The sequence below is a fragment of the Hibiscus syriacus genome, unplaced genomic scaffold, assembly GCF_006381635.1.
Source record: "Hibiscus syriacus cultivar Baekdansim isolate YM2019G1 unplaced genomic scaffold, ASM638163v2 tig00111200_pilon, whole genome shotgun sequence".
Taxonomy (NCBI): Eukaryota; Viridiplantae; Streptophyta; class Magnoliopsida; order Malvales; family Malvaceae; genus Hibiscus; species Hibiscus syriacus.
In genome coordinates, this window is record NW_024063016.1 from 561,381 (window position 1) to 577,221 (window position 15,841).

Below are 15,841 nucleotides of genomic sequence, written 5' to 3' on the forward strand. Positions count from 1 at the left end.
TGGCTTATCTTATATACATATGTTCATATACTTTAGCTTTCTTCACCTTCCATAAATCCATACAATTCATTATCACATGATTGATATCTTAATCACATAACAATAACATACATTCACACAGATCATACCACATATACAATAATATATCACAATTATGCCCATATCAATAACATGCTTATATGTATGCTATTATAGGAAATAGACTTGTCGCAAGTCTTATTTCCATTCATCATAATATACCAACTAATACGCACTCACCTTAGCCTTGCTTACTTTGACTCGATCCTAATCTTTCGATTGTTCCGGAATAAGATTACGTTCTAAATCTACATAGTAATACATTGATACATATCAGCATACGAATTGATATATTCTAAACTATTACTCCTTAGGCTAAAAAGAAAACTATTTTCATCTTTTAATGAAGGTATGCATCGATGCACTATCTATGCATCAGTGTATAAATCCCATTCGATATTTGTATTTTAAGCAGGTGCATCGATGCACTCCTTATGCATCGATACACTAATTGCATTCGATGTTCATTTATTTGAGAGTGCAGCGATACACATTGAATGTGCATCGATGCACACAACCCATAAATGATACTTTGAGCACGAAAATCCCTTCCTGATCCTTTCAACTCTTTTATTTTTTTCACCACTTTTTATATTCCCAACTTTCATACACATATTTACACTCATTCTTACTCAATAATCACTTCTTTAACCTCCAAATCATATCCTTTATATGGCATTCAAGAATCATACGCAAATATCAACATGTTCTAAATCTCATCCTAACACTTCCTATTCCTTATTTAGATTGATGACAAGTCAAATCAACTTCCAATTCTAATTTTTAACTCTATAACAAAATTTCATTCAAAAACTCACAATCTTTAATCTCTTCTAATTCCATCATCTTTTGATTTTAAGATAACTTAAGTTTTCCTTAAGCTTAGTTATCATCTAATAATCATAAACCAATCTTAAATTTAACAAGAAACTAACTAACTAGAAACTCACCTTTGTTTTGGGTTCCCACGCATGAAGGAAGAAGAAGAGAAAGAGAACTCTGGAAGCTTGTAGATTTCTCTTCCCTTCCACGTGGTTAATATATAAACCTTTCTTTAATTTAATTATTTCACTTACAAAAGACCCTTTTGCCCTTCACTTCATCTAATAATTACTTACCTTTTCAGGTAATATTTCCAAATGAATAATTGAACTATTCCATTCTTCTACTTTAGTCACCAAGTTCTGAAATTTTACAATTTAGTTACTAACCCATAGATTGGAGGTTACAATTCATATTGAGCTCTTCTTCTATTTGAGTTACATGATCGGTTTTTGCCCCCGCACCTGCACCCCAGTAGGATGGTACCACTAAAGCCGTGCCCAAAACTTCCACAGTGCCATCTATTGGTCACTTCCTGGACTTGCACCAGCAGGTGCCCCATTTGGAAGTATGTCTGATGCCTCCACATTGGTGAATTCAGTAGCTACTCTCCCTGCTGCATTTGTGCTATACTTGCTTATCAAATTAATCTCATCCTTCTAATTGTAATTTTGGTCATCTTTGTTTTGAACTTTTTGATCTGTTGTATGCAACTTTCAAATGGCACTATTAATTTTAACATGATTTCTCATCATTCAATGCAATTAACGGGCAGCTGCCTCTTCTGTTCATTAAAATTTCTAAGGATTGCTAAGATTTTTATTGCCCTGTATCTCCATGTTTCATGATTTCATGATTTTTGCTTTCAAATTTGTTTTATTTTCTTCAATTATTTTTATGAATAATTTAATATTATTCATAACAAAGCCTTCGGTAGTCAGTGCCCTTAATATTGAGTTCCCTACTTCACATGATTCCAAGCATGATCTTCAAGGCTGCTTCAGACAAATCTCTTATCCTATGTTTGGAAAAAGAAATGGAAAGGTTAAAGAAAGTTACTGATACATTACAAGTGTGAACTGATAAGCTTATTTTACCAAATTAAAGCCTGTTGTTATTAACCAAAGTACTTCATTTGAACAGATAAAAAACTTTCAATGGCTTCAACTAAGGTTAAAAAGATACCTATGTAACAGTGAAGTTTGCGGATGATGAGCTCACAGGAAAGTTTGCAGATGCTAATATACAACGTTATGAACCACTATAACAAATGATTCTGCAATATGTTTACATTTCTCAAAACCTCACATTTTTATTGCAGCTGCTGTAGTTTGGATTAGTTTCCAGCCAAAAACGAAGGTTTCTTGAGAGTTTTAGATAAGCTTTGTTTGTGAGCCACAAAATGGAAGGGGGAAATTATCGTCCACAAAGTTGAAAGCTTTAATAATATAAGAACCAAAATAGTAATTAATTAATAAAATAAAATAAATTCCTGGAAAATCTATACAAGAATGGCCTCCTCAGCTTGGTCTCTGTATTACCACTACATTCCACCATTTTTGAAGAAGAGAGGTTTACTAGACGATCAATGCTTTGCTATTTTGACCAATAAACATTCTTTTGCGTATATTTTTACTCTTAATTACTCCGTTGCTTTCATGATATAAATATCTTTTTTAGCAGGAGGAGGAGGATTGCTACATTTTCCTGTGGTAAATCACAAGACACTGCAGCAAAAGCAAGAATAAATCAAGGAAGACGATGGGCATGGCCATGCAGCGTCAACCAGAAGAATACAATTTATTTAGGATGGAGAGAAAAAGGGTTTTAGCAATAGTAATTTTTTAAATTCGGTAGAAAACATAAAAGGTTGTTAAACTAGTGTTTTGAAGACATTTTTTTTATTTCAATGTATTATGAGTAAATTTATAATTTCATTACCGTATTTTAGAAACTTATAATAGAGTCATTTTATTTATCAATTAATACAATCAAGTCATTTCTCTAACGACGTTATTTTAGAAAATTAATATAATTGCAGTTGGCATACATTAAGGTCAACTTTTCGGTCCAAGTTTCAACTAGGGGTGCGAGCCAAGTCGAGCTCGACTCGAAAACTCTGAAATAGAGCTCGACTCGATTCGAAAACTCGTGAGCTTAAAATTTTCAAGCTCAACTCGAACTCGAAATCCTGAATTGAAGCTCGTGAGCAGCTCGAAAATGCTCGAAATGAAGAAAAAAAATCTTAAACTTAACTCGATTGAAGCCTCAAACTCAAACTCGAACCTAAATCTTAAATACATGAAAATCTTAATGTATTTTTAAAAAAATCGATACATAAATATTAATATTATTAATACTTTATTTTTAAAAAAATAAAATCTTAATATATTATATTTTCGAATTGCTTACGATCTTTTCGAGTCGAATATCAAGTAGTTCGTTTCGGCTCGTTAAAAACTCGAGCCAAGCTCGAGCTCGAGCTCGAGTCCGATCCGAGTATTTATCGAGACTTGATCGAGTCAATCTCAAATAACTCACGATCTGTCTCGTCTAATTTACAACCCTAGGCTAGCTAATTAAGGCTCAATTCTCCGTATCCTTTTTAATGCAATGAAATCTTCCTTCTCACCTTCCTCCGTACACACATTGTACGGATCAGTTATGGGAGAGTACGGTGTCGACTCGTCAATGCCGGTTAAGCAATCCAAAAAAAGAAATGTATATTTGATGAGACTTGACACACGGAACAATAGCTTGAATCTTCATCGATGGCGTTTAGGGTTTGTTTGTAGGGTCTCTCGAGGGTGAGTCCGATAATGATAGAGACAAGCTTTAGGACAAATTTCTATATATACACTGTTTTTTACTATATCTAATTATGCATAAAATAGTTTCCAGCATGCAACACAAGTTTCAGCATGAATCTGTTGAGTGATTAATTGTTGACTTACAGTGGTGTACTGATCTCTTCTTTCAAATCTCGAGTTCAAATAATGTCTGTTTGTATGATATGTGTTATTAACAATTAATAAAGATTTTAAATGGATACTACCTAATAATCATTCAGATTAATAAAAGAAAAATTCAATCATGCAACAGGGTTGCCACTGACAAACAGATTATACCTTGCGTTTTTGCGCATCTTTTGCTGCAATTTACCTTACAATAACATTGAAAGTTGATGTGTTATCTGCATGTATCCACCACGTATGCCAACTTGTTGAGCTCAAAGTATATGTAAAAGCTTTAAGGGTAAAGTACACTAGAAGATGATATTTCATAACAATTCAAAGTTTCTTCTCATTTTCAGAGTCTTTAATAAACTTTTCTTACAATAACAAAAATTTAATGAGATAAAATAGTAAAGCAATATACAAAAATGTTAAAATATGTAACATTTTAAAAAAAAGTGTACATTACAAGAAACGCGTTTATAAATGGATGTTAAATTAAGTATTAGATTTAATACAAAAATAAATGTATAAACTGTATAAAGAATTTTTGGTTAAAAATTAATAGGTGTTTAACGTTTTCTCCGTTATGCTTTTAGGTGTCTATCGTTATATTTTTTTATTTTTTATTTAAAAAGAAAAAACCCTCTCCCTTCTCACCGTGTTCTCCTCCCTTGCAAACAGCCAAAGGACAACTGTCACGGTCGACTACCATGACTAACCAAACAGTAAACGACCGACCGTCTCATCCAATCAAACGGTCGACTACCACGACCAAATGGACTTTTAGGAATTCGAAAGCCAAAAATGAAATCTTTCATTTATGTAGTTTTTAGGTGTCCAGTTGAGAAAGTACGGGGATTTTGGTTGTGGGTTGGTCGGTCGTACATCATTAGGTGTTCAATCGATTGACGACGTTGGTGGCGGCTGGCGGTGGCAAAGAGATTAAAATTAAGGTTTTAAAAGTTTTGAATTTTTTTAAGATTTGAAAAAATTTAGTTTTTTGAAAATATTTTTTTATTTTAAATATAAATTATCAGAACGTGACATGTGTCACTTCACAGAAATTTTTAACGGCGACTAATACTCGAACACTTAAAATTTTAATGTTTAAAATATTAGACACCAAATGATATTTCAAGATATAATTTAGACTCTTGTTTTTATATTAATACTAAGTATTAGTTTCTAAATATGTGATATTTGAGTAAATAGGCCTATGAACCCATGCCAGCTGGACGTATAGTTTTTTCTTTTCAAACGTCAAACTCGAAGATGAGCAGCTTAAATATGAATATAAGAACATAAGATAATATAAAAATTAATATTTGTGGGATACTTTTAATAGATAATAAACGGGAAAGAAAACATTTGACTTAAAATAGCAGCTTTATGGTAAAGGGTAAATAAAAAATTACAGAGAAAAAGCTATTTAGAAGTTGATCCATGAATGATTCAGTTTCAAGTGCTTTCATAGTTGAAACAACTCATTTGGCATGGCATCACTGCAGGAAAACGTTCATATCAGTAAACAAATATTTCTCAAACTCACTTCTCTTGGAGTTATCATTTCGATTCCCTTCATATACAGTTTATATATATTTCTTCTTAAAATTACCTCATTTATGTATAAAATTTGTTAAATTGATCCAGACCAGCTGCTGAATGTAGAAAATGAAAGTACTTGCTCATTTCCAAGAAACTAAACCCTTGTTTCATTTCTAAGTTTCTGACTAATTAAAGATTAGAAAAATGAGGAAAGATGGCCCCAACACGTGCAGCGGAATCATTTAAAAATGCATCTTCTTATTGCAAAATCAGATCCTGCCAGCACCTGCAGCAGTATTTGATTGAATAATACTTCACGTTTGATTTAGGACAATACCCTCTAATTTTAAGAAAGGAACAAGATTTGTACGGGTAGCCGACACACACATGATTTATCATTGGAAAGTGCATTTCTGTGGACTATTTATTTAATGTTTCACTGTCAATACCTTTTTCCTTTGTTATAGCAACTAGAAATTTGATGACCATTGCACTTTAGTACAACATGTGTTCCTTTCCACATTATTGCCTTACAAATAGTCATCTTATCTTCTGCCTAATGGCCTGCCTTTTGTAACCTTATAATTGAAACCTATCGTAATAGGAATGTTCCATGTGTATTCTATACATACATACATCTTAAGAATATTAAGTTGTTTCAATGATAAAAGTAATTTTTTTTAAGAATTCATATTCGAATAATTACATCTATAAGATTTATGTTGAAAAGTCAAGATAAATGGCTTAGCAGCCAGGCGGCTAATTTGGGCAGCAAATGGTGGCAACAGCCGGCGGCTTTGAACAATTATTAAGCAAATGGTTGAAATTCATGGATGGTAAAACTACACATTTAGTCATTGTATTTTAAGATATTTACAAATTAGTCCTTAAGTTTCAACTATAAATACCCTAGCTCATTTAGCTTCAAAACCATCCCAAAGCATTCTAGCTTTCTTCCAATACTAGAGAGAATTTAGAGAGTTTCTTGAGAGTTGTTTTCTCCTTTTTATCAAGAGAGAATTATCATTGTTTTCTCCTTGGTAGATCGAGAGAAGTTGTAATTCCTATTTTCTCATAGTGAAATTCTTCTACCATTGCCCATGGTTTTTACCTTATTTTATTTAGGGGTTTTCCACGTAAATTTTGTGTCTCTTTTTATCTTCATTTTTTATTTTCTCAAATTATCAGTTGCGATTTTGCTCTATCCGATAGCAGTCTTCCACAACAATTGGTATCAGAGCCAGATTAGATTGTGTAATATCTGCTTATTGTCTTTGTGGTTGCCACCAAAAGGTGGATCCTCCAACATAAGAAATTAAGAAGGTATTACCCATTCTTTGAAGATTCCAGAGAACTATTCACGATAGTGAAATAGTGGGAGCTATCCGTAATTGAAGATATGACAACGAAATTTGATATTGAAAAATTCAATGGGAGAAATTTCTCATTGTGGAAATTAAAGATGAAGGCCATCCTAAGGAAAGACGGGTGTCTAGCGGCTATCAGTGAAAGGCCGGTGGATTTTGCAGATGACAGCAAATGGATCGAAATAGACGGAAATGCTATGACAAACTTTCATCTAGCATTAGCAGATGAAGTATTGTCAAGCATCGAGGAGAAAAAGACAGCTAAGGAGATATGAGATCATCTCACCAAATTATAAGAGGCCACATCGTTGCACAATAAAATTTACCTGGTGTCGATCCTCTTGTGGTCTGTCAGAGACGTAAGCAACATGAAGGTACAAGGTAGAAAGAATGGTGTGAAGATATGATTGTTCAAATCAAATCTTCAAGTGGGAGATTGTTGAAAAGTCAAGATAAATGGCTTAGCAGCCAGGCGGCTAATTTGGGCAGCAAATGGTGCCAGCAGCCGGCGGCTTTGAACAATTATTAAGCAAATGGTTGAAATTCATGGATGGTAAAACTACACATTTAGTCATTGTATTTTAGGGTATTTATAAATTAGTCCTTAAGTTTCAACTATAAATACCCTAACTCATTTAGCTTCAAAACCATCCCAAAGCATTCTAGCTTTCTTCCAATACTAGAGAGAATTTAAAGAGTTTCTTGAGAGTTGTTTTCTCCTTTTTATCAAGAGAGAATTATCATTGTTTTCTTCTTGGTAGATCGAGAGAAGTTGTAATTCCTATTTTCTCATAGTGAAATTCTTCTACCGTTGCCCGTGGTTTTTACCCTATTTTATTTAGGGGTTTTCCACGTAAATTTTGTCTTTTTTTATCTTCATTTTTTATTTTCTCAAATTATCAGTTGCGATTTTGCTCTATCCGATAACCGTATTCCGCAACAATTTATGTGTGCATTCCCGATAAACTAAAAAAATTTATGAAGAGATATTATAAAAAATACATACATAAGCATGAATATACCTAAAATGTATTTGTATAAAATATTTATTTTCGAGTGTGGATAACGACCGGGAATGTGCAATGTACTCGTTTGTTAGATCTTTGAACATTTGCAGGCATATGAATGGCCACTTCCCTGATAGGGAAGATGACAAAATACAATCTGCATCAAACCAATGCATACTATACAAAAATTGGGCTCATCCCACCCATCCCATAGTTACAAAAACTAATAAGCTCTATACGTATTTTGGTCCATAACCCTAACTTTAGAAAGGGTAATTTGTGTCTCAAAAAAGGACTGGCTTTAAACCTGAAACGCACGTGGCCAACATGACAGGCATCGTAATTGATTTTGGACCTGCCAGCCAGACCAGCAACAGCTGGCTTCTCCCTCTCTCTTATTCTTGTGTTTTTTTAACAATTTTTATACTATGTGTACATATTTATCGAAGTAAACAAAATTATCTTTAAAATGTACATTATTCTGTTAAAGTCTATATTTATTACTTGTATTTAAATATAAATATGTTATATGATTTTTTTTAAATTTTTTTAAATAATATATATATATATATATATATATATTATTTAAATTCAAGTACTATGATTATAGTGCACCCAAAAAACTGATTAATAAAAAACCCTCTAGATCTTGGAAGTTACTTGGGAAGAATCCTATGTTCTTTTTCTTTTCTAAACTCACATTAGAGTATCAAATAAACAAAAGGGTAGTTCTTTTTTTTTTTGGCATAAATAGTTAATTTTACCAAAAATAAAATGAGTAGATCATTAAAAATATAAAAAAACTGAAATGAAATCATCAAATGATCTCAATAACGAGAAAAAATATTTTTTTAGAAATTTCAAATTCTAACATCTACATTTTTAAAATATATGTATTGTCAATAGATTAGAAAATCTGAACAAATGTAATATTATAATTACCTCGTAGAAAATAAAGAAACCAATATAGAAGTGTTTTTAGTTTTGAAAGCTGTAACTTTGAGGATGAACATAACTATTTGAGGTCTGTGGAACAAGTAGGTTGAGTGTGCAAATTGACATTTCTTCAGTGCATGTGTCATCTACAATATATATTTACTATAACACCACTCACTGATATCTATTTTCTATTTATATACACCTTTAAATATGTGCCTGTCACCCATTTCTACGTTTTCATATTCATATACGGATTTGACCAAGGGATCTTCCATCTTCAAGAACTGAACTCTATCACCATCTATAAATACTCCCCGCTTTCAGCTCTTCACCTCATTGCACTCCTCGGTTCCAAAACCAACAAAAACCAGAAGCGTTTGATCCTTTTGCGGCATATCCAACAAGTACACACTGCAATTTGTTCATAAATTGATCCTTTTATCTTGATAGTTTATTTCCAATGGTGAAGAGTGGTCAACAAAAGGTACAAGCATTGACATGTCCATCACCATCATCATCCTTGAAGAAGAAGTACAAGGGTGTGAGAATGAGAAGCTGGGGTTCTTGGGTGTCCGAGCTTATTAGGGCACCTAATCAGAAAACAAGGATTTGGTTAGGGTCTTATTCTACAGCAGAAGCAGCAGCAAGAGCCTATGATGCTGCACTGCTATGCCTCAAAGGTTCCCCCGCAAATCTCAACTTCCCACTCACACCCACTCATCGTTACATCCCTGATACCATTATGTCTCCTAAGTCCATACAAAGAGTGGTCCGCGCCGCCGCCGCCGCCTCCCCACCAATATCTCCAACGCCACCCTCCACATCCTCATCTTCATCTGTTACATCACCATCTGATCAAGTACTCGATGATGAAGTATCAGTGATGCAATCACTTGAGCCTATTTCTATGGCGGAGCCATGGTACAACTCCTTTGATTGCCTGCAATCTCCAAAGTACATTGATCAGATGTTCAACTTAGCGCCGTTTGATCCACCCGCAGTGATGAATGATTTTTATGAGGAATTGGACGATATTCGTCTATGGAGTTTTCCCTAAGGCATTACAATTCACCATTTCTTTTTTCGTTCATTTGTATTCATTGATGATCTTCAGTTGTTGTTTGAAGGCATTACTGACAGTGACTCAAAATTCATATTTTTGGTAGGGAGAAGAAATCCACATGGAGGTGAACACATTTTTTTGGAATCTCAAAAATGAGGTTTCTATGTATTCAATTTATGTATAAATTATGCAAATTAAATGGCATTCTACCTTTGTCATGTAAAATAAGCATTTATTTTTATTATTAAATCTTTTCGATGTGTTTCTTGTTACATGTTAGGGTTCTTGAAGTTATTCACATTCCATTTAGCCCTTTGGAAACTGTGAGGGTGCCCCCTCTTTATTTTTATTTCTGTCAATGGTAGCAAACTATGGACATTGTTGAAACTTGAAACCATATGTATATGGCTGGAGCCCATAGCATAGGATAGTATTTCAGACTTTTTCATGAAAAATCATTTATATTTATTTATTTTGATTAATCTAAGTAATATTTATTGAATCAATAATTATGAACAAATATAATTAAAAAATTGGTTTGTAAGAGGATTATAATGAAGATTAGGTCAATCTTATAACCATAGTTATAGAATTAAAATAATTTGATTCTCACATATTGCATACCAAAGATGATTCTAATCTCGTGGGTTACCATATTGGGTTTTAGAGGGATGAAAATTACTGGCGGATGGATGCGGGAGGCCCAACTGACATCCCTACCCTCAAAGGTGACCCATTTTACATCGTTTGGCTGCATCTAGCTGCATTGTCTAACGAAATTGACATGGAACCCATTGTTACTGTTGTGGGCTCATGGGGAAAACATGGCAGCATAGATGTTCATACACGGCTGTCAATGTTCAAAAAGCAGAGAATGGTTGCCATGAAAAATACAGTAAGAGCAGAAAACCAACGACTAAGAAGAAGCTTCCAAAACATAAAATGATGACAACAAAGTACGGTAATGTTTGAAATTAAACATGGGGTGCACCGATTCTGGGAAAGCATCTGCTTCCTTACTGCTTTCATAAGTAAGCTAAAATGTTACACTTTTTCTTGTCTTGTAGAAAACGTTGTTAATCAAAATAATGGCTTTCCAGTGTGTAGACATCATTTTTTTCATTTAAATTTTATTATTATTATTAAATTTATTATTACTAATTATTATTATTATTATTATTATTAATATATATATATATATATATATATATATATATATATATATATATATATATATATATTACAAGCCCAAAGGACCCGGAGGCCCGTTTTACAAATATGGAGGCTCGGTTATCAAATCCCAAACCCAAATGGAAACCCTGAATTGATTTGGGGTTTCAGCTAGGGTTTTCACACCCTAGCCCCCAGCCGCCTCCAAGATTCCAGAAGGCCAGCCGCCGTCAACATCATCAGCCGTTGGATCTGGCAAGATCCAACGGCCCAAAAGGGTTCCAGATTGAAAACCCTAGGGTTTCTAACCCTAGCAGCCAGCTGTTTCCAGATGCTTCCAGCCGCCTCTGATGATTCCAGGTGGTCCAACAGCTGCTGCCGACACTCCAGAACGTCACGAAGCAACCCACGTCGAGCCCTATGGTGAGTCACCACCATAGCTATGGTGACTCACCGGGCCTTTTATCCTTTGGACCGGTCTGAAGCCATCACCGGTGGTGGCTATAAAAGCCACCGTCCCCTGCAAGAAAAAGAGGAGGACAACTAGAAAACGGGAGACAACAACACCAACAGCAAGCAATCCAACCACCGTCAAACACCAAAATAACGAGATAAAAATCGAAAGAAATCTTACCGAGGAAAGCCACACCACCACCGGAGTAACCACGCGCCTCCACGCTCCACAACAAACCTTCGAAAACCGAAGGTATTTTTATAGATTTGCTCCGATTGAGAGCTTTTTAAGGTAAACAAATATCAGAATCGTCATTAGGACGATCCGATCTACGTTGTGGTATAAAGTTTTATTTTCCGGCCACCGGAGGCGGTGGTCGGCGGTGAGGTTGGCGGTGGCTATCGGCGCCAGAATTCCCTCCGGTGAGGGAATTAAGAGAGAAGGAAGAGAGAGCTTCTTCTCTCGTTTTTGAGAGAAGAAGAAGAAGAGAACAATGAGGCTGCTGGCCCTTCGGGCCAACTATGAAGGGGTATATATACCCCTTCCCGAACGACGTCGTTCTAGGAAGGGGTATATGCGTAATTTACATGTATGGCTAAACCCCTTCCGTAGCCATCTAAGTTTTGTAATTATTCATTTTAGTCACTAAAACTAATTTCTGAATGTTCTAATTCAGTATTCAAATTTTATTTTATTATGTTTTAGTCCTTACCAGTATTAAATAATATATTTAGGATAAATATCACATTTAGTCCCTAATAATTTTAATATTTCTATTTTAATCACCTATTAAATAATTAATGGCTAATTATACTACTAGTATTTATATTTTATGATAATTCTAACCATGTCTCTTAAATATTTATATTTTATAATTTGATCATTAAATTTTATATAATCTTAATTTTAACCATAAGTCTTATTATTTTTACATTTTAGGTTCATATATTTATGAATATAATCCAATAGTTTTAATATTATTACTTTTGTTTTCTTTCATTTTAATTATTATTATTTTATTTTATTATTACTTTTGATATATGTTTAAATTATTATCTTCATGATTATTTTATTATTATTATTAAGTTATATAAATATATAATATTTATTTATTTATTCTATTTGTTTATTAAATAAAAATCCTATTTATAAATTTAATTTTATAAATTACTTTTAAGAAAAATAAAACATATTTTGATATATATTTATTTTTTAATATCTAAGAAAAGAGCTGTCTTAAAATACCTAGAAGTCTTTTTCTAATATTCTTAAATAAATAAATGTCCTACTTTTATAAATTGTATATATTAATCTATTTTTTTGATAAATGTTTTAATATTTATTTATTTTTTAATATCAAAGGAAGGAACTGTCTTAAAACACCTAGAAGCTCTTTTCTGATATTTCAAAATAAATAAATATCTTATTTATATAAATTAATAAATTTACTTAAAATTATAGTAATAAATTTAAATTAAATATATTTTGAATTTTTAAATTTTAATAATAGAGACAATTTATGATTAAAAAGTACCAATTTTGGGCGTTGTAGGGGTGCTAATCCTTCCCTAAACGTAACCGACCACGAATCCCTTTTTATTATTAAAAAGAACGAATTTTTGGTTAAAACACAGATCAATTTATCTTTTAATTGATGTTTTCTTAAAAACTCTTTTAAAAGATATTTTTTAGGTATTCGACATACCTGACCCAAAAGGCCGATGGCGACTCCCAAATTATTTTCAAAACCATTTATTCACATCACTTTTCCCGTCAAGTAAATATTTCGTGCCCGGACGAAAACCGGTTACGACAGCTTGGCGACTCCGCTGGGGACCGTCAAACTTTAAAATCAATTATAAATTGTCTCTATTAATTAGAAATTAAAAATTCATTTATTTAATTTTTAATTCTTTTCTTTCAAATTTTTATTATTTATTATTTTTATATTAATATTGTTTTTTATTCAGGTATTAATTATTTTATTTATCTGTTAGAGGTTTGAATATTTCTCCTCACACACAACACTTGCATTGCATAACATAAAGCTCTATAATTGAGTTTGTCCCTTTTAAGTGGGAGTGAAAGCGACGTCTTCGTGAGAATTTATTCTCCGTGTCAGACCTAGCAAGTAACTTTCGAGGTTTATATGCTCTATGTCTTCGTGAGAATTTATTCTCCGTGTCAGGTATAGAGAAATGTGTCCCCTCAAATTGAACTCGATCCGTTTAAGTCTGTAATGGACTAGGATTGAGGGTTGACAGCCCAAGGGGGCATCAACAAGGACAATTCGAGTACCTTTACTCCTAGAACTGAAACTCTGCATATAATAAACCCTAGAAATTCACCTAATCTAAGACAGTACTGAACTTCTATTCATAGGTGTACACCAAGGAGAAATAAGCTCTAGCTTTTAATTTATTTAATTTATTATTATTTTTTCTCCCTGAATAAATGCATGCGAACTAGAAATCATGCGGTTAGGTTAATTTTTCCAAACAAAGCATGGAACTAGAAAGCATGAGGTTAGGATTTATTATATACCATGATAAATAAATTTTTCTTTCAATTAGTTGGTATTAACCATTTTATTTTTTCTTATTTTCCCATGTATGTTATTTTTGCTCTAATTTGTTTAAATTGTTTTCTTTTGTTTGCATTGCATGATCATGACCAAAAGGTGTTAACTGAAAAGACTGTTCATCAAATTAGAAAGAAATCATAAATGGACAAAAAGTTCTATGATCAAACAAAATATGATGCGGCCAAGAAAAGACATCCTGAGGGAACTCTGAAGATAGAGAAGAGCTATGCACCCAAAGATTGTATGCCCATTGAAGAGCAAAAGGAGATACGAGAAATAAGAGAGCAGATGTCCAAAATGATGGATATAATATCTGTTTTGGCCAAAAGAGAAGAGATTCCTGCACAGAAAGAGAGAAAGCTTAATGAAGATAATCCTGCAATTTCATATATGCAAGGGACTTCGGATCTTAACCAATTGTAGAAATTACAGACAATCATCATTCGTATTTACCAATCGTCTGGAGATACCAAAGAAATGGTGACGACTGTACAAGCTCCCAGAGAAGAGAAGAATCATGTAATCTGAAATCATCGAAGTTTAGTATGCTCCCGATATCTAAAACTCAGGTTCAATTCAAGACAAAAGGCGGTTCTCATATTGATGCTATACCTATATCATATAAAGATTTGTATGAAAAGTTACTTGAAGCACGAGAAATAGCTCCATATTACATAAAACCATTCCAACCTCCGTATCCAAATTGGTATGACATCAACGTTCATTGTGAATATCATGCGGAGCTCAAGGACATACCATCGGAATTGTCTTGCCTTCAAACGCCGAGTCCAAAGTCTTTTGGATCATGGAACCTTACAATTTATGGTAAATGATCGACCTAATTTGGTAACCAAGGGTCCTGATAGATTAATACCAAAAGTCTTCAAAGGTAAGAATATCAGTAGGGGCGCCCAGAGAGAAGAAGATTTGCTGAGGTTTGAAGCTCAAATACGTCATTTGAAGATTGAAAACGATAAATTGAGCACCAAAATGGAAACCATACATGAAGATTTCCAGAAGGTCAGTCAAGCCTTTCAAAATGCTGGTATAGGAAACACCCCAGAAGAGTGGATAGCAGGGGTCACCAAACTGAAAAAAAGTTGCAACATACATGAAGATCTTGTCCAAAAACTTTTTGAACACAAATATTCTCTCACAAGGGAAAATGAGTAACTCCGAGAATTGACATAGAAGATGAAAGAACACTAGAATGTCATGGAAGAAGCTGTAGTCCATACAAGCAATATGGCTCATAAGCTGATAAACTAACTTGGTTTTAGAGAAGAAAATAAGAAAGTTATTCCTTATATGTAAAGTTAGGACTAAAAGTTGTCCCCTACATGTAAAAGTTTTGTTTGATGTACCGAAACTTTTGTGTTCAATGAAATCTGTTCTAAGATGATCACTCTTGAGAAACACCTTTTCATACATGCATTTTCATTTTACATCTTTGCATTTTTCATTTTGCATTCATACTTTTATGTTTGCCTTTGAAATGCACATTTTGCATTCTTATTTTTCCATTTATGCATTTTTCACATTTTTATTTAAGTACTGTTATGTACTTTAATTATAAAAACATGTAAATAATTCATGAAAGGTTCTGTAACAGTAAAAACCAAGACCATTCATTCATATTACTTTACTGTCATCATGAAAACAATGGAGCAATCTTATAAGGGACTACAAGACCAGTGGCCAGAACAATTGACAGGGTTACCTCCGGATATAAGGAAAGAAACATCAGATTCAGTACCAGATGAATCAAATCAAATTATTCAGTATGAGACATCTGATAAAGAAGAGATAATTGATAAAGAGCAACCATGCTGTCAGATTGAAGAGTCGAAAATGG

At 33.2% G+C, this 15,841-nt stretch overlaps 1 protein-coding gene across 1 annotated transcript; it reads left to right on the top strand.

The window, feature by feature from the left end:
* Positions 1-9,175: 9,175 nt before the first annotated feature.
* On the top strand, positions 9,176-9,776 carry LOC120155650 (ethylene-responsive transcription factor ERF014-like). Its single transcript, XM_039167153.1, has one exon. The coding sequence runs from the start codon at positions 9,176-9,178 to the stop codon at positions 9,770-9,772; it is 597 nt and encodes a 198-aa protein (XP_039023084.1). The 3' UTR covers positions 9,773-9,776.
* Positions 9,777-15,841: the final 6,065 nt, after the last annotated feature.

Bases quoted from the DNA above. Each gene is read 5' to 3' on its own strand.
- LOC120155650 (XM_039167153.1), top strand. From the start codon at position 9,176: ATGGTGAAGAGTGGTCAACAAAAGGTACAAGCATTGACATGTCCATCA.